Source organism: Chenopodium album, chromosome 24, assembly GCF_948465745.1.
Source record: "Chenopodium album chromosome 24, dcCheAlbu1.1, whole genome shotgun sequence".
Classification (NCBI taxonomy): domain Eukaryota; kingdom Viridiplantae; phylum Streptophyta; class Magnoliopsida; order Caryophyllales; family Amaranthaceae; genus Chenopodium; species Chenopodium album.
In genome coordinates this window covers 36,683,456-36,709,204 of record NC_137857.1, presented here as the reverse complement: position 1 = coordinate 36,709,204, position 25,749 = coordinate 36,683,456, and the positions used below count along the sequence as shown (strand labels likewise).

The 25,749-nt window shown below is 30.4% G+C and overlaps 2 protein-coding genes across 2 annotated transcripts; both read left to right on the top strand.

Annotated features, from left to right (window-relative positions):
- Positions 1-1,815: 1,815 nt before the first annotated feature.
- On the top strand, positions 1,816-5,351 carry LOC145611656 (P-loop NTPase domain-containing protein LPA1 homolog 1-like). The gene is made up of 6 exons (XM_081667006.1): positions 1,816-1,922; positions 2,374-2,455; positions 2,709-3,137; positions 3,398-4,105; positions 4,241-4,351; positions 4,830-5,351. Exons 3-6 carry the CDS (start codon positions 2,760-2,762, stop codon positions 5,079-5,081), a joined length of 1,449 nt encoding a protein of 482 aa, XP_081523132.1. The 5' UTR covers positions 1,816-1,922; positions 2,374-2,455; positions 2,709-2,759; the 3' UTR covers positions 5,082-5,351.
- A 3,341-nt stretch (positions 5,352-8,692) lies between these two features.
- On the top strand, positions 8,693-14,677 carry LOC145611808 (ADP-ribosylation factor GTPase-activating protein AGD5-like). Its single transcript, XM_081667174.1, has 11 exons — positions 8,693-9,071; positions 9,512-9,570; positions 9,661-9,751; positions 10,919-10,973; positions 11,098-11,188; positions 11,305-11,635; positions 12,242-12,440; positions 12,585-12,808; positions 13,646-13,807; positions 13,914-13,972; positions 14,072-14,677. The coding sequence occupies exons 1-11, from the start codon at positions 9,000-9,002 to the stop codon at positions 14,202-14,204; spliced, it is 1,476 nt and encodes a 491-aa protein (XP_081523300.1). The 5' UTR covers positions 8,693-8,999; the 3' UTR covers positions 14,205-14,677.
- The last annotated feature ends 11,072 nt before the right edge of the window (positions 14,678-25,749 follow it).

Genomic DNA, 25,749 nt, shown 5'->3' with positions numbered 1-25,749 from the left:
GTTGGGGCAACTAGAATATTAATTGCATGTTTGGTTGTTTGAAATCAAAATACTAAAAAGTGTAATAAAATGAAGGTAGTTGAAGGAGGAAGTAAAGTATATGTAAAGTCTATTTATGTATAGTTTGCTAGAAGAAATTGAAAGTGTTAAATTTGGTGCACTCCAAAGAAGGGGAGTTTTAATGATTACTCTTGTTTTGCCTTATTCCTAGGACAAATAATCAATAAAGCTAAATGAATAGATTGATACTTGAATGATTTGAAAGATGAAAGGCATAGTAAAGATTTATTCTTAAACCTTTTATTTGAGTGAAATTTTGAAACAACATATTTCTAAACATTTTTGTCTTGATTTGAAGGGTGCTTCCCTTGTATTTTATACCCTTCGTTCCAAATCAAATGTTACGTTGTCCTAGCACCTCATAATTAAAGATATGACATGATATTACAAAAAGATTTGTTGTTAAGGCCTCCTTATAACTAAAGATATGACATGATATTACCTAAAAATACGTTGTCATAGTTGTGTTTATGCTAATCTCTCTCTCTCTATTACTTATAAAGTTAAAATCTTTGTTTATTGCTGTATTTTGTTTATAGCAAGTTCACCTGCTATAGAAAGATTCATATTCTGTTTGATAAAGTCTACGCTAATTCCAATATTCTTAGATATTGGTTTACTTTATACCCACTAAACTTTGCACTTACAACCTCTGCTTTCCTTTATCTAGTTTGCTGGTTTTAGAACTAATTTCTTGGAATATTTTATATTCTAAAGTTTTATTTTTTAACTACTCCAACATTGGTTGATACTATGTTACTCGCAGTCCTCATTTCATTTCAATTACCTATGTTGGATCCTCGACATTCCATCATGGGTAGGACACTTGAACGTTTCATTATGGGCCAAAATCATGGAAATTTTTCACAAAATAGCTAATTCGAATACATGGACATGTAGCCATGTCAGACTAGATGACCAATAAATCCACTTTGATTGGTTTGTTACTAAGATGATAATTTCATTTTTACAAATTACAATGTATAGCAAGCAATTGAATCAGAAGAGAGAAAGCAAGAAAATTTTCATTTAATATAAAGCTTGGTAATTTAACAATTCACGATACTTTTTCCTTGTATAAAACGTACTGTATAAATCTAAGAGGTCAGAGATAGATTAAATATTCACTCACTACAATATGGTTCTGAATCTTCTGATTTTAACAAAATTTACTTTCCTGCTAACACATTTTCCGTTTTTCTATAAGAAGATTAGTTAAGTCCTTAATTTTTTACAGTGTATACATAATCTTAGGCAGTATCACAAAAGAACATAGCTAATATAACATTTAATGGAACCTGATATTCTGAATAATAGATCTGTGCATGTATCTTATATTTTATTACTACTGTATTCGATTTTTCATCAATTAAATGCTCTGGTTTTTTAAGATAAACTGATGATTCATTACCCTCCTAAGTGTTTACATTTCTGTTTGATAGATTGTTGTTCAACATCAAACTTTCTATTAAATGGCGCTTTATATGATCTAAAGCTGCTTAAGTTTTAGACCTTTTGGTACAGTTACATGACTACTTTCATTTGCTACAAATTCCCTTGAATTTAAGTTCCTTTGTTCTCTTTGTTTAGATTAGTAAGAGGGTCTTTGAAAGCGTGCAAAGTCAAAGCTTTAAGGATGACAAAGACATTGTGGAAAGATATAATTCTAATGCTTCAAATACTCTGCTGGTCAAGTCTGAAGAAAAAGAAGAAAGTAACAAGAATGTACCTTCTGAGTTGTACAAAAGGCGTACAACTGTGTCCATCAGCAGGGAGAAGTTCTTAGATGTTGTATGTGATGCTCTTGCTGAATATAAATACATCGGTCCCAATCAAAGAGCAGATCTGATTTTGGCTTGCAGGTAGATTTCTGCCTTTAAATTTTATCATCTACGAAGTATATGGTAGCTCTTTGTATGCAGGGTGAAGTATCTAAATTTTTTCTTTGTTTGGTTCATGAGAATATGATGCATCAAGAGAGAAGTCTTGTCTTCTTTATTGCTTATTTTACAAAACAGTGCAACCTTTTATTAATAGCATTAGATTTCCAAGGATTTAGTTTCCTTGTAAGGTCTAAAACATTCAGTATATTTTGCTTCATGATATTCTGATAATTTATACTTAAAAGACATTTTTTTGTTGTCGGTCAGTCAAGGTATTGTGCTCATTCTCTGATTTAATCTTTGTATTGCAAAAACTTTATGCAGTCTTTGTGAATTTGGATGGGATATCTTTTTCCTAGCTATGTATATTAGTTAGGTAGTATCTGCATATACTTGTTTCACATGCTCAGGAACTTCTTTATGGTTACAGGATTCGTGAAAGGAAGGGATCTCTAACTGTCCTGTTGTGTGGCACTAGTGGCTGCGGAAAGTCCACATTGTCTTCAATACTGGTATTCATAGATTCTTCACGTCAGTGTTAACTGTCAACATTAGGTAGCATCTTTATGTTCTTATTCTGGTGAATTTATCTGGTCTGTCGCTCTCCCTTAGTCTGAACTGTGTGAAGTCTATCTCCCTGAGAATACTTGAGAGAGTATAGATACTTTATATGCTGATTGGATGTCTTTTATTTATATAGTGTCGTCTTTGATCTTTAATCCAACAAAATTATTGTTATATTAAAATTGTACAATTTGTTTTCAGGCTAGCAGATTGGGAATCACAACTGTCATATCTACTGATTCTATCCGGCACATGATGAGGAGTTTTGTGGATGAGAAAAGTAACCCATTGCTGTGGGCTTCAACCTATCATGCAGGGGAGTGTTTAGATCCTGTTTCTGTGGCAGAAGCAAAATCTAGAAGGAAGGCTCGAAAGATGGCTGGAATGTCATATTCCGTGTCTAAAAGTCAATCATGTGATTCAACTCAAGACGAGAAACCTGTTAACCTGCATCCAGAGGCAGTTGGTAACAACACTGAACAGTTCATAAGTCCAAAACAAATGGCTGTTGAAGGATTCAAAGCCCAAAGTGAAATGGTCATTGAGAGTCTTGAACGCCTTATTACTTCATGGGAAGAAAGGAAAGAATCAGTAATCATTGAAGGGGTGCATTTGAGTCTCAATTTTGTGGTGAGTATTGCATAACTTCAGGCTGATAAGTTACTTCTTTGTCCTATAGTAATCTACACACTTGAGATTTGCACGAAGAGTAGAGAGAATAAAGCTTGCAACTTTAGAGAAAAAGTATAGGATCAAAAAAAAGATTTTCAAGAGAATATGGATTAATATGGGAAGTCTAGAAAAGTAATATACATCGTTATATGTAGATTAATGTGCAAAAGAGGTAGTAATACATTTCACTCAGTAGACTTCTTTTTGTATGTTTGCAGATGGGACTCATGAAGAAACATCCTTCAATAGTACCTTTCATGATATACATATCAAACGAAGATAAGCATTTAGAAAGATTTGCTGTTCGTGCTAAGTACATGACACTGGACCCTTCGAAAAACAAATATGTGAAATACATCCGAAATATTAGGAGAATACAAGAATATCTCTGCAACCGAGCAGACAAGCATCTAGTGCCAAAAGTTAATAACACGAATGTTGATAAAAGTGTGGCAGCTATCCATGCCACACTCTTTAGCTGCCTAAAGAGGCGTGAAGCAGGGGAGCAGCTTTATGATCCTGCTACCAACACTGTGAGTATCATTTCTGAGGAATATAAGAATCAATGTGCAGCACATTCTTGGAACTCGAAGGGGATTTTTCAGTTGATTCAAAGGAAGGGGTCATCAAGGCATCTGATGGCTTTTGTCAACAACGATGGCTCTATTGCAAAGGCTTGGCCAGTTGATTCAACTGACAATACTGGATCACCAATGTATGCGTCTTTGCAAATTGGTAAGGCAGAGCCTGTGAACATTCAGTTTGGTCATTTTGGCATAAGTGCCTGGCCAAAGGATACTGGGGGAACTAGTCATGCTAGCAGTTTCGATGAATCTAGAACTGATTGGCTTTGTACTGAGACTAGCAGCAGATGCTACTCTTCTTGCTGCAGCTCTCCTCGGCTGCCTAGTGGACCAGCTAAGAGGGTAATTCTCTATTTTCATTTGAAACTTCTACCAAAACATCTCATATTTCTAGGATTACATTACATGAACTGAGTGAACAATGACTTTAGAAGAGTACTGTGTTCCGGACTTTAGTAAAACTAATTGTCTATACAGGTCAAGGAGGAACAATCAGTTTCCGGCAGTGATGAAGAGGTTGATGACCTCCCTGAGCTAGACAGTGATGAAGATCTCAGTGATGGTGACAAACATACTCATGATGAAGAGGTATACATCTATACTTCAAACTGAATTTTCCTTTTAATCAATTGAATTCTAATGTTCTGAATAGGCACGTGTAATCGATAATCTTGGCAATAGTCACCACATCAGTATACACAGTCTTCTTTTCCTAGATACAAATAAATCCTCTTCTAGGAACAAGGTTAGGCTATACATTAATTGATAGATGGTATACTAGTATTATACATATACAAGGCTTGGTACTTCTTCAGTTATGTTCAGTTATCCGAGAACTGAATGGGAGCTGCTCTCTTGACAGTTTACTGCAGAGTTTTTTTAAACTGTATTAAAAAGTTGTGTTTAAGGTGTACATGTTTTATTGTTTTAGCATCTCTATTGCAAACCGAAAGAAAACTCATGCATATGGTGATCCTGCTGTGTTTGTTGTAAAGCTCGAAAAGATTGACTTTGTTTCAAAGAATTATATGATTGTAGCCTTATAATAATGTTCAACTTTAAGCAGATTGAAGGATCTGTTGATGAGGAATCAACTAAATCAGATGAGGAGTATGACGAACAAGAGAACACTTGCAATGACGAGGAGTACACAAATAACTTATCTAACTTTCTGAAGAACAATAACAATAAATGTGACAAATTTCCTCTGACTCTTAACATGTTTTTGAGAGCTCGGGGTGAGCCTTTGTCTGAGCAGAATGGCTCTAACTCTACCCTGCTTGAAGAACGGATGAGAATCAGATCATGTCGTATATAGCCACTATTTAGGCGAAAAAACACTCCTACAGCATATCTGCTACTAGTTAGTAAGCATGATGCTGCTACTGATCCTGTTATCTCTGAAGCTCGTAAAAGATAAACTACAGTTTTGTTTACATTGTACCTCTTTTCTTAGCTCAGTAGCGAAAATTAGAGCTATGTTTGTATAGTTAAAGGCTGGTTTTGTTGTAACTCTAATCTTGTAGTTTTCGTTATCATCATCGTTGTATTTCTTGCTGTTACGATGTTAAGTGAACATGAATGTCTGTTGGTGATGTTAAGTTTGTCTGTAATACACAGATGCAGTGCTGTATGCTGTCATATTGATACAAGTTGGGTAATACGTCAAATTGGCAAATTAAATTTGCTATTTGAAATCCTTGTGTGATTCACAAATATGTTTTGTGACTCAGATTTAATGGCTGAAATATCTCAAAATAAAAGTGACATTACATCACATTAGTTTGGTTTTCTAATTTAATGAGTAGACTCATCAAAAATTACTGGATCTAGATCATCAAATGTGAAACGACTTAATTTAATTAAAAAAATAAAATAAAATAAAGCCCAATTACTTGTATCTTTATAATTTAACCAACTAAAGATTGGCCTATTAAAGCGGCTTGATTTGAATATCAATGCGTTTAGAACTAATTGTGTAAAAATGGCAAACTGATTGACAATAGACCTGAATACGACCTAATCTTGATTTGACACCAAATTTCAAATTGAGAACAAAACCAACGTGTTTGCCACTTGGCTAGTTCTAGTTGATGACAAAATATGGTAGTTGATTTGGATTTTGGATTGATAATGTGGCTAGTATGAGCCATGAGGTATGGCCTAATAAAACAGCTAATAAAAATGAGATAATCACCCTACCAAAGTGGCAATATGGGTCCAATTCCAGTAATGAGGGATGACTAGTTGTGCTTTAAGCCTTTAACAGATAATTAGCCTCATTAGAGTGGTGGAGGCTGCTAAAGCTATTCTACATTATTTTATTTATTTATTAATTTATTTTGAATAGAACCATTCTATAGTTTATAGGGCCGTAAAGAGAAGAATACGCATAAGAAAAATCTGCTCCATTTCTTTGACCAAATCTAACATGAATAAACCATGCACAACAAGTATACTTATCCTAATTATATAAACTCAATCTCATACAAAATTGACTATTATGGAGTTTTTTTTAATTATTATATAATATATAAATTAACAAAAACATGCCCCTCGTGTGCAACAAAAAAATTAAAAAAAATATAAAATAACAAAAACAATATCATGTTTTGGATTACACTCTAGTAACTTTTACCCACTATAACTTTACATCTACATTGTTTCAAAAAAAAAAAAAAAAAAAATAATAAATAAATACCTTTACATGAATTACATCTATTATCAGGAGGTCATTGTCAAACGTGGAATTCATAATGTGAATTAACTTATATTTGATTGGTGATGTTTGATTATGTTGTATCTTGTATTCAATGAAAAATATACTCCGTAATAAGCTTTGTTGAAATTACGTATTGGATTTGAATTGATAATTTTCTTAAATTGTATTGAAGGAAGAAAATCTTAGCAATACAATACAAACTAATTTTAAAAATATCTATTTAATTTGTATGATATGTTGAGCCCTTAATGTGTGTTTGCTGAGATTGTGAGACATTAGAGTATACCCAAAGAATAAATAATTATCATTGAAAAAGAAAGAGCGCTATAAGTCATTAAGCTAAAGGTTTGGTTGAATTAACTCGATTCATAGTATGTTTAGGTGTTACTCTTTCAATTCGTTATTTTAAATTACTTTAATTTATTTAGATCTGCATATATAAAAATTCAATTTTCGGATAAGCACACGGGCAATAGATAAATGTTAAACATGTTAATTTAGATTAAATTAAAGTAGTAATCGTATTTTAATAATTTAACGCCAAATCTAAGGTAGTGCTAGAACTAGGCCATGTATTTTTAGGTGAGATCGGAAATCGGAATCATTGGACCCGACAATTTGGACGTAATTAATAATGCGGTTCAATAAATTTAATTTTGCGGCTCACTTCTCAACAAATCAAAAAAAGTCCACACAACTAGAACACAACATTTGACTAAACTCTTTGGCAAGTTTTATATTGATGTAATCTCTTTTGACTTATAAATTTATAAAAAAAAACCCCGATGTTTGAACACCAACATTAGAGGAATAATATGTCATAAGTTCAACCAATCAATATTTTTGAACTTTCTCCATAATCATAATACTACTCTAATTATATACTTACTCCTAATTTAGTCATTGATTTGGTAACTGCTTCATAAGCTCATAAATTATGTTGCTAGGTTAATAGTTGTAAAGCGCCTAATTAGCCATTTCTAATCTACTTAAGAATTTAAAAGAGATATCAATATTATTGTTGTGTAATATATATGTATCGTCTTATTAGAACTTATTACTAGCTCTATAGTCTATACTACACTCTTTACAATTTTATAGCTTTATTATCTAACCTTTTCTCTACTAAAAAGTTTTATTGATCGGAACAAATACACTCTCATCAAATTATAAGTAGCTCATATCGGAATAATTATATAAAGCTCATATCACATACAAGTAAATTTATAATTACTCTCTCCGTTTTTAAATATTTGTTTCACTTTTCTTCTGCGGCTGTTTTTAAATACTTGCTCCATTTCTTTATTTGAAAATCTTTTATAATATTTAATTCATTTTTCTCAACTAGCAGGACCAAATTTTATTACTTTTAGATTTTCTCTCCTCCAATTTACCTTCCACTAACCCCACTATCTCCATATTATAATACTTTCTCCAAATTCTCCTAAAACTCCGCACATGGAGAAATGAAGCAAAAAAAAAAAAACGGAGGGAGTATTACCTAAGAAAATGACTTTATATAATTATTCCGATATGAGCTACATATCACATACAAGTAAATTTATAATTATTAACACGCACATTTATTGTTAAGTAGTGGTTTGACCAAGTCAAACCACTAAAAGCTACTCAAACACTAGCGTCAAACATGCCTTTCGCGTGTGAATAGTGTAAAAGTAATATCCAAACATTTATTATTGAACAAACGAAATGTTGGGGATTTTGAAGTGATAAAAAAGGTAACCTCTTTTCTATATATGTATCACAGAATAAACTAAATTATACTCTATATACATACTTGTAGATATTTTTAATCTATACTAGTCAAACTAAATGACTTTAATTACCACTATTCACACACATTTCTCTTTGAATGTGTTTTGTGATTTATACATAATGAAAAATATAGTAATCTTATTAGATTTAATTTGTTACAATATTCATTTCAAAATATCAACTTTCATTTTTTTGCTTATTAGTAATTAAACATATTAATAAATAAATCTGTGCATTGAAGATGTGATTAAATAGAGAGTGAGAGACAGTTCAAGTGGTAAAAACTTGTTTTTTCGTTTAGGATCCTGAGATCAATTCTCATCATCTGCCCTTATAACTCCGGCTCCCTAAACACCAAAAAAAAAAAAAAAACACGCCTTCAAAACGTGTCAACTCATTAGAAAGGATTTATATAAACAGTCCGTAACATAAGTACTCCGTTGAAGGAGAGTGGAGTAGAGGCTAAATAAGAAACGGTTGCCAAACCGACCATCAAAGAAAGAGTATTTGCAGTTGCCAAACTTCCTAAATTCCCTCCTTTTACTCGTCTTTCTTGTTATTCTTCTTCTTCTTCTTCTTTTCCCACTTTCTTCTCTGTTTATTCTTTCATCATTAGATTCTCCCACCATTATTAACCCACCACTTTAATTTCTTCTTTTTTTTTCTTCAAAATTCTCTTTTTTTTCCTCTGTTAAACCTCCCTTTTTTCCCAGTTGTTTTCTTGTGTTTTTTTTGGCTATGTTTTGGAGTCGAAAGCGTTCTACAATGAACCCAAAATCTGCTGTTTCTAATTCATCTAAGCACATGAAGGTTAATTTCCTCTTTCTCTTTTTTATTTGTTTTGATATATTAGTTAATAATTCTGGATTTGCTCTCTTTTTTAGTATAATTGCTGTTATCTGAAGTAATTGTGATTCAACTCAAGATTTTTTTTTTTTAAGGATTTTCTTGTTTAATCTCTGCAGAATTATGTTATTTGATAGAAAGACAAAATCTTGATGGCCCATTTGTAAAATTCAGATTCTTAAATGAAATCTCAACTTATAAATTCATTTTTTTCATTTGTTGATTTGGTGGAATCAATACATTTTTTAATGCTAATTAAGTAATTAATATGTTTATGCAATTCCTTGATGTGAATCATGTGATAGTTTACATTAATTAGCACTCAATTTTTGACATTTATGTGATTAGCATTTTAAAATAATATAAAGTCAAAAGAAATAATGGTATATTGGTGTTGTTTGCAGATATTGGAGGGGCTTCTTAAGTTACCAGAAAACAAGAAGTGTGCAGATTGCAGAAGCAAGTATGCATATACTGTACTAGCTTAAGCTTATGTGATGAATTTAAGTATTGTAGGACTGTCTCTAATTGTTTACTTTTGTGTTCATTGTAGGGCTCCTAGATGGGCCAGCATCAATCTTGGGATATTTATATGCCTGCAATGTTCTGGAATTCACCGGAGTCTTGGAGTACATATATCTAAGGTGTTTATTACTCCGAATTTCCGTGTTTGTTGATTGTAATGTGTTGTTTGTCTAAATGGTGCAAGTTTTGCTATGGGTGTACACTCATAGTACTTGTGGTGAAACAATTTCTTAAAATGTTGTGATTCATTGGTCTTAAACTCGAACATGCTATGTTGGGTGATTCAGTACTTTACGTAGTTTACGATGGTTGTGTATGTAGTTTAGGGATGGAATGAACTAATGAAGTTGATGATATATAGTATATAGTTCTCTTGAGCTATTGCACTCCTAGAGACATGTTTCTGAAGCATAATGTTTGTTACTTTTGGTTATCAACTTATCATCTATGTCAAACGACTCAAACTTTTGTATTCTGTGGACAACTAGTAGCTTTAATTCATTAAAAACATGGATTTTAAATATTGAGTGGAAGGACTGGAAGCTGTTTGGCAGGCAGTTGTCGGTTTTGACAATTTCATAAAGTTGAAGGCTAGCAAGTTGGTCGTATCAACAGGTTTCACTCTAGAAACTTATAATTTAATATGTTAACCTAATAAAGTAATATTCAATCTTCCTTATCCCTCTTCCCTATCCCTTGTTATATTTTTCTTACTAGCTAATAGCAATCTCATGAACTAGGCTACAACCACCTACAAGTATCAAACGTGGTATGTGTTTAGGTCTTGCTAGTTTGGAGTCTGTACCAATGTAGAGTGGGACAATTTTTCTTGTAAGATTGCTGATTTGTAGATCATATTCATCTACATTTTAGTTTTATATAGGAAAGGCCTAGGAATGTCATTACCTAATAAGCCAATTTTCAGAAGTAAAACTCACCAACTGAGTATCAATTCAATCATCTACTACTTTGATGTATTTCATTAGAATACGATGTTACCTTTCATGAAAAGGTCATTTGCATCAATGCTGCTACACTGGATGGGGTCTAGGATTAAGTAACTTATAATTGCATGGATTTGTGCTGGGGAAGATCAGTCATAATAAAAGAAGTGGCTTTTTGTAATTTTTAATGGTGCCCTTCTCCATATTTTTTTCTCCTTGTAATTTTATAAGGTGTTCATTTAGTTCCAGAATCCTACATGTTTTTATCCTTGCATATAATAGGCATCTTCAAAGTTATGTTGCTATTACACGGTGTTCTTAAAAGCATTGATCTTACTGCAGGTGCGATCTGCCACTCTAGACACATGGCTCCCGGAGCAGGTTGCCTTAATGCAAGGTAAGTGTACTTCCTTTACATCAAATGTACAAGTAAAAATTTTCCCTTGATGTATGGTCTTCTTTGGATTTCAATTCTGTCATTCTGTGACACGGAGTAATGGTTTTGACATACTGTTTTGCAGCCATGGGAAATGACAAATCCAATGCATACTGGGAAGCGGAGTTGCCTCAGCACTATGATCATAATCAAATTGAAAATTTCATACATGCAAAGTACGGACTCATAGAAAAATTGGTATTGCATGGTGTTGTTTTGCTTGAACATGTCCAAATATTTCTTGTTTATTTGTTCCGGCCCTTAAATCTTCTTATACAAACTTATTTGTTAGGTATGTTGAAAAACGATGGATTCCGAGGGATTGCAAACCCAAGCCAATTTCAAGTTCTAGTTGTAAAGAACAGCTAACTTCTAGTCGTTCAACAAGGCGTTTTGGTGCCATTGCAGAATGGACTAACAATCAACATATGTGCAAGGAGAGAAGAGATTGTTCAATGGCTGAAAGAGACAAGGGAAACTCAAGTCCTAGCAATGGTGAAGATCTTACGAGCAATAAAAATGAACATCAACAGCAGGAGAAGGACAAAAATTGTCAACCATCTATGAAACAGATTACTCTGAAATCGAAAAGTGTTCATGTCAAACCTAAAGAACCAGCACAAGTACTTATTCTTTCTTCTTTTTGTGTCCTCTACCTTACCAGTACATGTAGCTTTCTTTAGGTGGTTGTTATGTTCTCTTTTTATTCTCCCATCATGATAGTCATCGCTTGACATACAATACAAATATTCTAATTTCTACCCGTCGTACTATCATATAGCATCCTAACTCTCAGTTTTCATATCATCTTCTGCATTTGACTACACGGTTGATCTTCGGTTTGATGGGATTCAATGTTGTTAGAAATTTACTTTAATGTTCAAGTTAGGTTTACTTGAATGTATTGTGTGTGCTAGTATTGTATGCCCCTAATTCTCTAAAGAGACGGCTGGAAGAAATCTAAGTAAGACACTGCACATAAACTTTGACTGGTGAACATGAAGATTAATAATCTGTGTTTGGAACCTAAAATATCCAGGAAAAAACTGTTTTTAGCTCTTAATTCTATTTCTTTCTTGCATATTGCTGCTGTTGTTCCTCCAAATACAACTTACTAAAAGCTTTGTGGTATTATATAATGTTATATAGCAGCACATTGTCTATGAACGTAGTACAACATGTTGATTTCAGCTAATAGATTTGCTTACATGACTGATGTATTGAAACAGGTCATCCCTAGAATACTCCCGAATGCAAGTTTGTGGAAGTCAGAACAAGAACTCGTGAAAATCAAATCGCCAAATACTAATGTCATGACTGCAGTCCCTTCTCCGGAAGTTGAATCAGATCATTTCGTAACACTATGCATGGATGACTCTTCCGACAATGACTCAAGTTTAGATACAAGCTCATGGGTTCATTTTGATTGTAAACTCCTTACTCTTAAGTATCTTTTTCTTTTTTCTTCTTTTTTTTTTTACTCTATCATCAATCTATGTTTCTCTTATGCCTTTATACAGTGTTCTACTCCCTTAAATTTTGCTTCTCAATTTAATTTGCGATTATGTGCAGCTGACCAAGAATCATCAACGTCAGAAGCAAAGGTTGTTCCAAAACCAGCTGTAGAAAAAGCCTCAATTCACGAGGAAAAGTTGACTCTAAAATCTTCAGCAAGTAAGGTCAACCCTGGACCAACAACAGATGATGACGAAATGAGCACAGCTCCATTTTTAAATGGACATTCCGGTGAAATTCAGAAATATGATGCCAATGATACTCAAAGCCTTTCAGAGAAGGTACATTTTACTTGTATGCATATGCTCTATAGTTCTAAAAAGAAAGATAGGTACTCTTTATTTAAATAGACTGCAAGTAGGAATCATTATTCTTAACCTATGATGATATTGTCAGTCGTAAATTTAAATCATTAAAATGCTGGTCTGGCATAGTTAATCGGGTTCATTTTCCTAATTGTTTAAGTACTGAAGTATAATTCTAGGTGGCTCCACCCATTGCTGGATCCTTAGTTTGAGGAAGGCGCTCTATTACTCTATATCATTATAATAATTTCCTTTGAATCTCTTTAAGCACTAAAGAATTCTTTGTTTATCACTTAATCGAACAGACAGAGAGCCCGCTCATGAGTTAATCCTTTCTGTAGAATCCTCCTGTTCTGCTTTTCTTTTTCCTGCCATTTAAGGCTTATTGATAGATGGTTTATGTCCTACTGTACTTCAGTTGTAGGAAGCGTAGTTTTGAAAGGAAGTTTCTTGTGAAATAATTCCTCCACTTTACGTGCTTGCTTAATGCTGCCAAGTTCAAATTAAAAGCATACAAAGCCAACTTCCTTGGAACCCAGAACTCATAATTTATAATGAGAACTCAGAACTGTTTAAGTTTAGTTATAGAGATAACGTAAAATTTTACTTCTGTTTAAATTGATTTGAAATTTTACTCCTGTTCAAATCCAACAGCATACAAAAGCACTATAAAATTTGTAGTCAGAACTCAGAACTGTTTAAATTTAGACCACATGGTTATTGGTTGTTGTCCTTTGAACTAGAGATCAATGTGTGTGTATCTAATCAGAATTGAACTAGTTATAGAAATAACGTGAAATTTTACTCCTGCAGCCCAATATGCTGTCCTCCTCACCTTCTGTCCATCTTCAACGGCTTGCAATGCTCGCTGAAGGTGTATCTTTAACAAATGCCCCTACTTCTGCTGGTAACATCCATCATCAGATGAATGTAAATGGAAATGGTGCTGTACACACAAGAGGAACTCAGATGCCGGTAATTGAGACATTTCACATTATACTATCTTACACATTTAAACAATATGTCAACTGCCAAGTGCTTTGCGGTGTTAACTTCAATGTACTTGTATTATTTGTCGTAGGTGCAAAATTCCCAAACTGTGAAATCGGCCATGAATTCTGCTCCATACGCGATGTCCAGGTAAGAAATGATGCAGCTTCTTTTGTTCTCAAGTGTTGTGCAATATGTGCCTTGTTTTTGTTTGTAACTGTGCATAAACTAAAACATGGATTCCTGCAGCTTGTATACTCCTGAAATTTCATTAAGAAGGGTGTCGACTACCCCATCAAGGAGGCCTCCTGCAGCATTGCCAGTATCAGGATACGATTATGACTTCTCGTTCTTAACCCAAGGAATGTTCACAAAGCGATAGAACTGCTCCGAGCTCCATATTTGTCTTCAAGTAGAGATGATGTACAGGAAAATATATTGCTAGCTTGATTGATTCAATAATTTAGGTCATTTACTTGTAAAAAAATTTTTTGTTATTTGTTTGAATATACTGGCTATGCACATATTAATAGCATTCTCCTTGAATTAGTTGATTCATAGGTGAAAATTTTGTCAGTAGATTAGGCGAAAAAGCTACACATACATTCACTGTATGTGGGCTCCACATACATTGTGACATGGCAGCTTTTCATTGGGTGTTTGTTTGGGGCCCAAGTTCCACTAATATTCAGATTTCATTCAAATTTGAATGAAAATTCAAAGGTTTGAAATTCAAATTCATTTGTCATTTCCAATGCAATTAATTTATTATTTTAAAAAAAAAAAAAAATTAAAAAAAAAATTCATTTCTGCAACATCGATGAACAACTTTTAGAGAGAGGAAGACATGGGCGACAATGGAAGAAGAACAATAAAACCTTGAAGTTGCTTCATTATACATGCAGAAGCTTAAATTTACATCATCCGCAAAGATTATTTTGTTTAATTGAACAAAATAATCGTTGTTTACCTGAGAATATTGAGAAATTTGAGTTAATTAGGTTTCTGAAATTTTCGATTTGGGGGTTTTCGAATTGGATTTATTCCAGTTAATTGTTTAAACGTTTATATATTATTTGTAGAATCTATTGTGTTATATATTTTGCAGTTTAATTGACTTATTCTTCCTCCATTAATCGTCCCCTATTTGTAAATGAGTATGTTTGCAGAATATACTAATTTCCAATTGAAACAGTGAAATGGGTATGTTCTTTGTCCTATTGATTTCAAATAAAATTGGATATTTTGTTGGAATACTATATTTGTTATAGGCACACAAGTAACCGAGGGCCAAATTGATTAATAAGTAATTAGGAGATTTGAAACTCGACAACAGCAATGGTTGAGAATGGTGTTAGGTCGTCGACAATGGTGGAAAACCCCCAAAATACTCGAACAATGTTATTAGAAATTTTTTTAGTAACTCAGGAAACTATACATGGTACACACAAGTCTGAAAACGACACAAACAAAACATACTATAAATCTTAGTAACATAGGGAACTATATTTGGTAAGCACATATCGATTCCGAGTAACGTGAATGTTTTAAAACAATGTTTCTTCCTTTTATTATATTTTTTTGTTACATTTATAGTGATCTTGTGTAATTAAGCAATGATGTTTTTTTAGCAATTGTAATGATTATTTAGTGTGAAAATTGTCATATGTCACAATCAAAATAATGAAGTAAATGTTATCAATTTGTTGACGGATCACTTTCAAACAATTAAAAAGTGTATACTTGTCAAAGGAATTTTCTATGTTACAGAATATGAAATTGTAATAAATGTATTGTTTCTTCTCAAATCCTTAATAATCTAGCATCACGATTTGATAAGGTCCCCTGAAATATAATCATTGACTTGTATTTCATTCTATATAAAACATTTAAATGAAAAGTCTTCATTTGTAAATAGTCGTTATTGATATGCGACATATCTTATATAAAATACTAAAAGACGGTAAAGAGCTTGTCAATATTATAATCTCTTTCACTTGGAAATAGTGTTTAACTTGAGCCCTTATTAAACGACTTATATCAAAGTCAGTTTTAATTTTTGTATGAAGTCATAAACCAAAGGCAGGTCATAAACTCTTGCTTTTTCATATTTTTTCATTTGGTTAGTACATTAGTTAGTAACCTTATATATGTTTCATAAAAACTGTAGAATATAACTTCCTTAATTAGTAACAGATAATTCTGATTCATGAAATTAGGTATAGCCATTAAAAAGAGCATTTAGTGTAAGATTTCATAGTGTCATACATGAACAACAATAAGGACGTAAACATTATAAATTTTGTTGATGGATCACCTTCAAAGAGTTAAAAGAGTCAGTTTACTTGTCAAAGCAACTTTCTATGTTACGGGGTATTAAATTATATTAAGTGTATTATTTATTCACAAGTCCTTACTAGACTAGGATCACGTTTTCATGATTTCCTTTACAAAAATAATCGTGACCTGCATTTCATACTATGTAAAAAAAAGTCAACTAAAAGTCTTAGATTGTATATAGTCCTTATTGATATGCGACATATCACATCTTATAACAATGTATATATATGTGACTGAAAAACTGTAGAATATATAACTTTGTTAATTAGTAACAGATAAGCTGATTTATGAAATTATTTATAAACACAATGAATAATTCAGCAATGATAATTCTTTAGCAATTGAAAAGATCATTTAGTGCAAGATTTCATAGTGTCATACATGAGCAACCCTTATTTTGGTTGACACTAATAGATTTGTTGACGGATCACCTTAAAACAGTTAAAAGAGTTAGTTTACCTGTCCAAGGAACTTTCTATGTGACGGAGTATTAAATTGTAAATAGTGTTTTATTTCTTCAAAATTCCTTACAAAAATAGCATCACGATTTGACACATTCCTTTGAAAAATTAATCATCGGCTTGAATTTAATTCTATGTAAATAATGTAACTGAAAAACTTAATTCTCACTATACTTGTTATTGTGATGATATTTCTTCTTCTTCTTCATCTATTATTATTATAAGATTATTATTATGACCATTATTAGTATGTTTATTATTACTATAATTATTAGTATTATTATTATTATTATTATTATTATTATTATTATTATTATTATTATTATTATTATTATTATTAATACCACCCCACCCCATCTTTGTTCAATTGGTTAGTACATTAATTAGTAACAATATACATGTTACTGTAAAACTGTAGAATATAAAACTTTGTTAATTAGTAACATGGAATGCTGGTTCGTGAAATTAGTTATAGAGAAAAAAGGATGAATTAGCAATGAAAAGTCTTTAGCTATTGAAAAGATCATTTAGTGTAAGATTTCAAAATGTCAAACATCAGCAACAGTAATGAAGTAAAATTATTACTATTATTATTATTATTGTTGTTGTTGTTGTTGTTGTTGTTGTTGTTGTTGTTGTTGTTGCTGTTGTTGTTGTTGTTGTTGTTGTTATTATTATTTAACTTTGTTAGTACATTAATTAGTAGCAATGTACATGTGATTGAAAAACTGTACAATATATAACTGTCTTAATTAGTAACAGAGAATCTGATTCATTAAATTAGTTATAAACACAATGGATAATTTAGCAATGTTAACTCTTTAGCTATTGAAAAGATCATTTAGTGTTAGATTTCATAGTGTCATACACGACACTAATGAAATTGACCCTAAAAAATTTGCTGACGAATCACCTTCAAATAGTTGAAAGAGTTAGTTTACCTGTCCAAGGAATTTTCTATGTTACGGAGTATTAAATTGTAACAAGTGATTTATTTCTTCACAATTCCTTACAAGACTAACATCACGATTTTACATATTCCTTTGAAAAATTAAGCATCACATTGAATTTAATTCAATGTAAAAAATGTACTTGAAAAGTCTTATTTTGTATGTAGTCTTATTGATATGCGACATATAATCAAATATATATATATATAAATATATATATATATATATATATATATATATATATATATATATATATATATATATATATATATATATATATATATATATATATATATATATATATATATATATATATATATATATATATATATATATGTATGTATGTATGTATAACAATAAACGACGGCATAATTCTTTTTCTCTCGGAAACAGTGTTTAACTTAAGCGCTTATTAATAAAATTAGATCAAAGTTGTAATAAGCTAATCATGAGCTCATAAATCGGCATTATTTTTTATTGCCTTTCTCACAATACTTGTTAATGTGATTATGTTAATTCTTCTTCTTATTCATCTATTATTATTATTGTTATTATTATTATTATTATTATTATTATTATTATTATTATTGTCAATACCCCCTCCCACCCCATCTTGTTCAATTGATCAGGACATTAAATAGGAGCCACACCCCATTGATATCTTATATCAACCAAAAATTGTTGATGTAATGGCAAACTTGTAATATTTGTGAACTTTTTCAGAATCTGTAGTGGAAGTATGACGTGGCACCCGTTTTGAAATTTTTTTAATATATGTCTCTTTTCCAGAAGTACCCTTACTTTAATGAGTGAGTTGACGATACGGCCCCTATATCAACGTTTTTGGTTGATATAGGATATCAATTTGTATTTGCTCATTAAATAGTAACAACATGCATGTGACTGACATACTGTAGAATATATAACATTCTTTATTAGTAACATGAAATATTGATTTGTGAAATTAGTTATAACATAAAAAGATAATTTAGCAATGATAAATATGTAGCTTTTGAAAAGAGCATTTAATATAAGATTTCATTGTGTCATACAAGAGCAACAATAATGACCTAAACATTATAAATCTTGATGATGGATCACCTTCAAACACTTAAGAGATTTAGTTTACCTGTCCAAAGAACTTTCTATGTTACGGAGTATGAAATTGTAATTAGTGTTTTATTCATTCAGAATTCTTTACAAGACTAGCATCACGATTTGACATATTCCTTTGAAAAATAAATCATTGGTTTGAATTTAATTCCATGTACAAAATTTAACTTTAAAAGTCTTTATATTATTTTATTTATCATTTATTATTATTATTATTATTATTATTATTATTATTATTATTTTACTACCCCCCACCTCGTCTTTGTTCATCTGGTTAGTACTTTAATTAGTAACAATACACATGCGACTAAAATTCGTAGCAAATATAAGTTCTTTAATTAGTAACAGATATTTCTGATTCTTGAAATTAGTTATAAATAAAATGGATAATTTAGCAATGATAAGTCTTTAGCAATTGTTATATTCATTTGAAATATATTTTGTTGACGGATCAAGTTCAAAGCGTTAAAACCCGTTAGTTTACATGTCATAGCAACTTTCTATGTCACGGATATTTAATTTGAAATAAATTTATTATCTATACTTATATATTAAAAAACGTATAATTAAAACGTTTATGTGCCACGTGGCACCCTCGCCATGTCATCTTTTAACTATGAGCATATTCTAATAAAAATGTCTCTTATGAGATTTGAATTCACAACCACAAAAATATGCATTAGATGTCTTACCATCTTATCCATATATTAATCATGGTTTTACACTCGACTCATAAATATATAAGTATATGGATGGGATGGAGATCTGAACATTTAATTTAATAAATGAAATTCTTTAAAAAAAAAAAATCGATCCTATGATTCACTAATTATGATCATCGAGATAATAGATACAAGCAAGAACATTTAACAATTGTTACTAATTTTAGTTACTTAATTATTTTTATAATAATTATGTCTTTATTTTCATTATGTTATACGAAGTAAATTATATACAAAGGATATGTTTATATAACTTTTTTACAAGAAAAACATGTTTACATAATTAGTCAATAGTTGTTCCATATATAATTAGTTTATTCAAAGGTTTATTGAGAAACTATTATAATTATGAACAAATAATGAATAAATAAATAAATAAATAAAAATGAACCTACCTATTCAATTACAAGTGTTTAAAAAAATAACTCGGAGCATCGCCAAGGCAACACACTAGAGTATTCTCAAATCCTTCCTACACTAGCATTACGATTCCATGAATTCCTTTGAAAAATTAATCATTGGTTTGAATTTAATTCTATGTACAAAATTTAACTGAAAAGTCTTTATTTTATTTTATTTATTAGTTATTATTATTATTATTATTATTATTATTATTATTATTATTATTATTATTACTATTATTACTATTATTATTATTTTACTACACCTGCCTAGTCTTTGTTCATCTGGTTAGTACTTTAATTAGTAACAATACACATGCGACTAAAATTCGTAGCAAATATAAGTTCTTTAATTAGTAACAGATATTTCTGATTCTTGAAATTAGTTATAAATAAAATGGATAATTTAGCAATGATAAGTCTTTATCAATTGTTATATTCATTTGAAATATATTTTGTTGACGGATCAACTTCAAAGCGTTAAAACCCGTTAGTTTACATGTCAGAGCAACTTTCTATGTCACGGATTTTTAATTTGAAATAAACCTATTATTTTTCTCAAATCCTTCCTACACTAGCATTACGATTCCATGAATTCCTTTGAAAAATTAATCATTGGTTTGAATTTAATTCTATGTACAAAATTTAACTGAAAAGTCTTTATTTTATTTTATTTATTATTATTATTATTATTATTTTTATTATAATTATTGTGATTATTACTATTATTATTATTTTACTACCCCCCAGCTCTTCTTTGTTCATTTGGTTAGTACTTTAATTAGTAACAATATACATGGGATTAAAATTCGTAGCAAATATAAGTTCTTTAATTAGTAACAGATGATTCTGATTCTTGACATTAGTTATAAACAAAATGGATAATTTATCAATGATAAGTCTTTAGCAATTGTAATATTCAGTTGAAATATATTTTGTTGACGTATCAACTTCAAAGCGTTTAAACCCGTTAGTTTACATGTCAGAGCAACTTTCTATGTCACAGATTTTTAATTTGAAATAAATCTATTATTTCTTCTCAAATCCTTCCTACACTAGCATTACGATTCCGTGATTTCCTTTGAAAAATTAATCATTGGTTTGAATATAATTCTAAGTACAAAATGAAACTGAAAAGTCTTTATTTTATTTATTATTTGTTATTATTATTATTATTAAAGTCTTTATTTAAGTATTTATTATTATTATTATTATTATTATTATTATTATTATTATTATTATTATTATTATTATTATTATTATTATTATTATTATTATTATTATTATTATTATTATTATTATTATTATTATTATTATTATTATTATTATTATTATTATTACCCCCCACCCCGTCCTTATTCATTTGGTTAGTACTATAATTAGTAACAATATACATGCGACTTAAATTCGTAGAAAATATAAGTTGTTCAATTAGTAACAGATAATTCTAATTCTTGACGTTAGTTATAAACAAAATGGATAATTTAGCAATGATAAGTCTTTAGCAATTGTAATATTCATTTGAAATATATTTTGTTGACGGATCAACTTCAAAGCGTTAAAACCCGTTAGTTTACATCTCAGAGCAACTTTCTATGTCACGGATTTTTAGTTTGAAATAAACCTATTATTTCTTCTCAAATCCTTCCTACACTAGCATTACGATTCCATGAATTCCTTTGAAAAATTAATCATTGGTTTGAATTAAATTCTATGTACAAAATTTAACTGAAAAGTCTTTATTTTATTTTATTTATTAGTTTTATTATTATTATTATTATTACTATTATTATTATTTTACTACCCCCACCTCGTCTTTGTTCATCTGGTTAGTACTTTAATTAGTAACAATACACATGCGACTAAAATTCGTAGCAAATATAAGTTCTTTAATTAGTAACAGATATTTCTGATTCTTGAAATTAGTTATAAATAAAATGGATAATTTAGCAATGATAAGTCTTTATCAATTGTTATATTCATTTGAAATATATTTTGTTGACGGATCAACTTCAAAGCGTTAAAACCCGTTAGTTTACATGTCATAGCAACTTTCTATGTCACGGATATTTAATTTGAAATAAACCTATTATTTCTTCTCAAATCCTTCCTACACTAAAATCCTTCTTACACTAGATCCATGAATTCCTTTAATTTGACAAATTAATCGTCGTATTCAATTTCGTTTTATGTAAATAAGTCAAGTGAATAGTCTTCATTTGTATACAATCCTTATTGATATGCGATGCTAATCATATCTTATATGTGTATAATGAAGAACGGTATAAACCCATTATTAATAAACGTATAACAAAGTGTTAGAGGTCATTAAGAAAAGGTATTTCATTTTTAACTTGTTTTTGTTACAATACTTGTTATTGTGATGATTGTTTACCTTCTTATTCTCCGAATATTATTACTCTTACAACACCCCCCCCCCCATACACACTCCATCGTTGTTCATTTTGCTTGAACATTAACTGGTAACATTATATACGTGACTGAATAACTGTAGAATATATAACGTTCTTAATTAGTAACCTGCAATGCTGATTTGTTAAATTAGTTATATACAAAATGGATAATTTAGCAATGACAAGTCTTCTCAATTTTTTTTTATTTTGACACAATGATAAGTCTTTAGCAATTAGGGGGTCATATATTTAAAATATTAGGGTCATATATATATATTTAATATAAAATATAAAAATAAAAATAGGATAATCCGAAGTAGTCTCTTAGGAATATCAGATATAATACAAATAGTTAGCCAATGGCAATTCAAAAGTTCAAATAACTCAAATTCAAAAATAGGTAGCAATTGAATGCAACACCAGGTGCAATGAATTATTTCAAAATTTAAATACATTAGCCAACATTTAATTAACAGAATACGGATAGGTTTACTTTGTCCAATTATTTTATTTTAACAAGGTTATTTACCAATACTAATTGAATACGAAAGGTTGCAGATTTTTGCTATATAAGCGAATAGTGAAGTGTATAAATTATGTTATTTTTCACCAGTGTTATTTTCTCTGGTTAAATAAGTACACACAACCCCATGGAGCCGAATCATGTAGCATACATTCCAGATCATGATGCATTTGCAGGCTGGGATGTTATATTTGAAGAAGAGATCTATCCTAAAATCAATGGAATCTTTGACCTTCTGAAGATCCAAGGCCTCAATAAGCATTGGGAGGAAAAGGCAGGGTCTAGAATCAATAGGAACGAAGACATTGACTGGAGCGAACTTGAGAAATACTGCTGTAGACCTCTCTTCCAATGTCAGGCAATCCACTCAAACATTGCGGAAGTACGTCACTGCAACGGCTGCTGGTTTACAGCAAACTGGAGGGCCAAAGTTTTCAATCGAGCGGTTCAATTTTTTGTTAATTCCCATGGTGGTACTATCAAAAACGATCGTTATTTATCATGGGCAGGAAGAATGCTAATGTGCGGAGGAATGATATAAACTACAATTCTATAGTTTGTGGAAGGAACCTTAACTAATGGGTAGATGATGAATGTTATGTTTAATTTTTCGTTTACTTTTCTCTATGTCATGTGTTTGAATTGGTGAATTATAAAGGAATGATTATATTTACGTTGAAATGATCTATATGGATTTTGTTACATTACGAGATACGCGAGAAATGAATTTGAATTTATCATTAAATTCGATTTGGTAAATAAACTAGTATGAAACAATATTACTCATGCGTCTTTATTTTATTCAACCATAAACCAAAATTTGATTCAGGCATTTTTTTTATTCCACCATGAAATACAGGATACATACAATTTTTTTATCAAAATGTTAAGTTTAATTGTTTTACAGTAACAATAAAGGTATAATTGGTAACCATAGTAAAATGACTAAAGCAAATATTACAGTCGGATGGAAGTAATTGTTTTGTTTTGTAACATGTTTTGTTTAATTGGTATCCTTACATAAATAATTAGTAGGTGAACAATGTCTTAATGAAGAAAGAGTTTGAAACATGTCCTCTAAATATTATTCAATACGTAATACTTTTATTTTAGTTGTTATAAGCAAATTATTCATGTAATTATTTAACCGATATGTATGTGGTTGATCATCGGTTTATAAACACAAGTAAAAAAAATAAAATAAAATGATTAGACGATAAAACACTAAAACAAAAATAATAGGATTAATCAAATTGGAACAATCTATTAAAATATAGTATTAAAAGTAACCCTAACGTTGCATAATATGAAAAATTCATGGTGATAACAAAATCATTACAACGGTTTATTCGGCATCTCAAATTGTTTAGAGTCTCACACAAGATAGCTAAGGAAAAGAAATCAAAGTTGATGCAGAAAATAGAAACACAAATAGATTATTAACTTAACACATAGAGAATATGACACTTCAAAATGCAAGAATCCTTATTTTCGATTTCTTCCTCAACTGGATTTCGAGAAGAAGCTCCCAATAAAAACTCATTTGACCCTTTGTTTTTTTCAAGCCCCCGTGAGTGATGGTGTAGTACTTAACCCCTTCATTGAAAGCGAACGTCTTCCCCACTGTCGACCACGAACTAGCCCAACAGTCGTTAACCTCCGTAGGGGTGTTGTGCTTATCTGAACATGCCGGCTTGATATTGTCTATTATCTTCCTTAGGTCGGTCCAATCAACGTCCTTGTTGGAGTTGATTCTCATACCTGCCTTGTGCATCCAATATTTGTTCAGTTGTTGAATTCTCATGATGTCAAAACTTGCAGTAATTTTTGGAAAGATCTCGTTTTCGAATATCTCTTCCCACTTACCATAAGCTTCATGGTCTGGGTAGTATGCATCTTCCTCAACCTTGTCTTCCACGATCGACATTATTTATGAAATTATTTTGCTGTGAGTATAAGTGAATATTAGTAAGGTGAATTGAAATTGTACTGTCTTCTCATCTTTTATTTATGTCTGTTTGGTACATGAAAAGACCTATACATTGTTGGAATACGTAATGGTATATTGGTACTAATGCAAATTACCTTTTTTAGTGAATAGATATCTCGGTATTGGTGGTTTCAAAAAAATAAAAATTAATTTGGTAGATTTTTTTTATATTTTTTATTTTATTATTATTTTTTTCTTTAAAATAAAGTTAATTATGCAACATTAAAGGTACGGAGCCTTAATTTTCCTTATTTTTTTATATATATATATATATAAATTATATATATATATATATATATATATATATATATATATATATATATATATATATATATATATATATATATATATATATATATATATATATATATATATATATATATATATATATATATATATATATATATATATACATGCCAACGCTTATTAATTACATAGTAACATTAGTAGAGAATCTAATTGTCAAATACTAAATAAATTACATACTTTACTAATTTAATAATATAGGTTACTAATTTAATATTGTTTTTGTCATTTTCGTACGTATTAATATTTTTTTTTTTTTTGGCATTTTTTATTAACCTGGTTTTTTCATCCCATGCATACCAAAATGATGAGATGTACATAAATTATTATTATTTGTAATATTAATATTATGTCCACTTATTAATATTATTGTTTTGAAATGACTGTTGTTGAGCTATGTCCTTAATTTCTTATGTTTGAACTATACTGTCCTTAGGGATATGCAAGTGCTAATGACAAAGGGTTGCAGCTTTACTTTCAATTCTGTTCCGAGGCAAGCTAATAGAGTGGCTCATTATCTAGCAAAGCTTGCAAAGGAAGTTGATGGAGGGGCCAAGTTCTTTGAAAATGCTCCGGATTGCGCCAAGGATGCTTATGAGGATGACCTTCTTAGCAGCATTTGAAGCACAGCAGGCAGCAAAGTCTTGGATTCCTGCTGTTCTAGTTGGTTTGATTAACATCTATGCTTATGGAATGAGGCTTAAAAC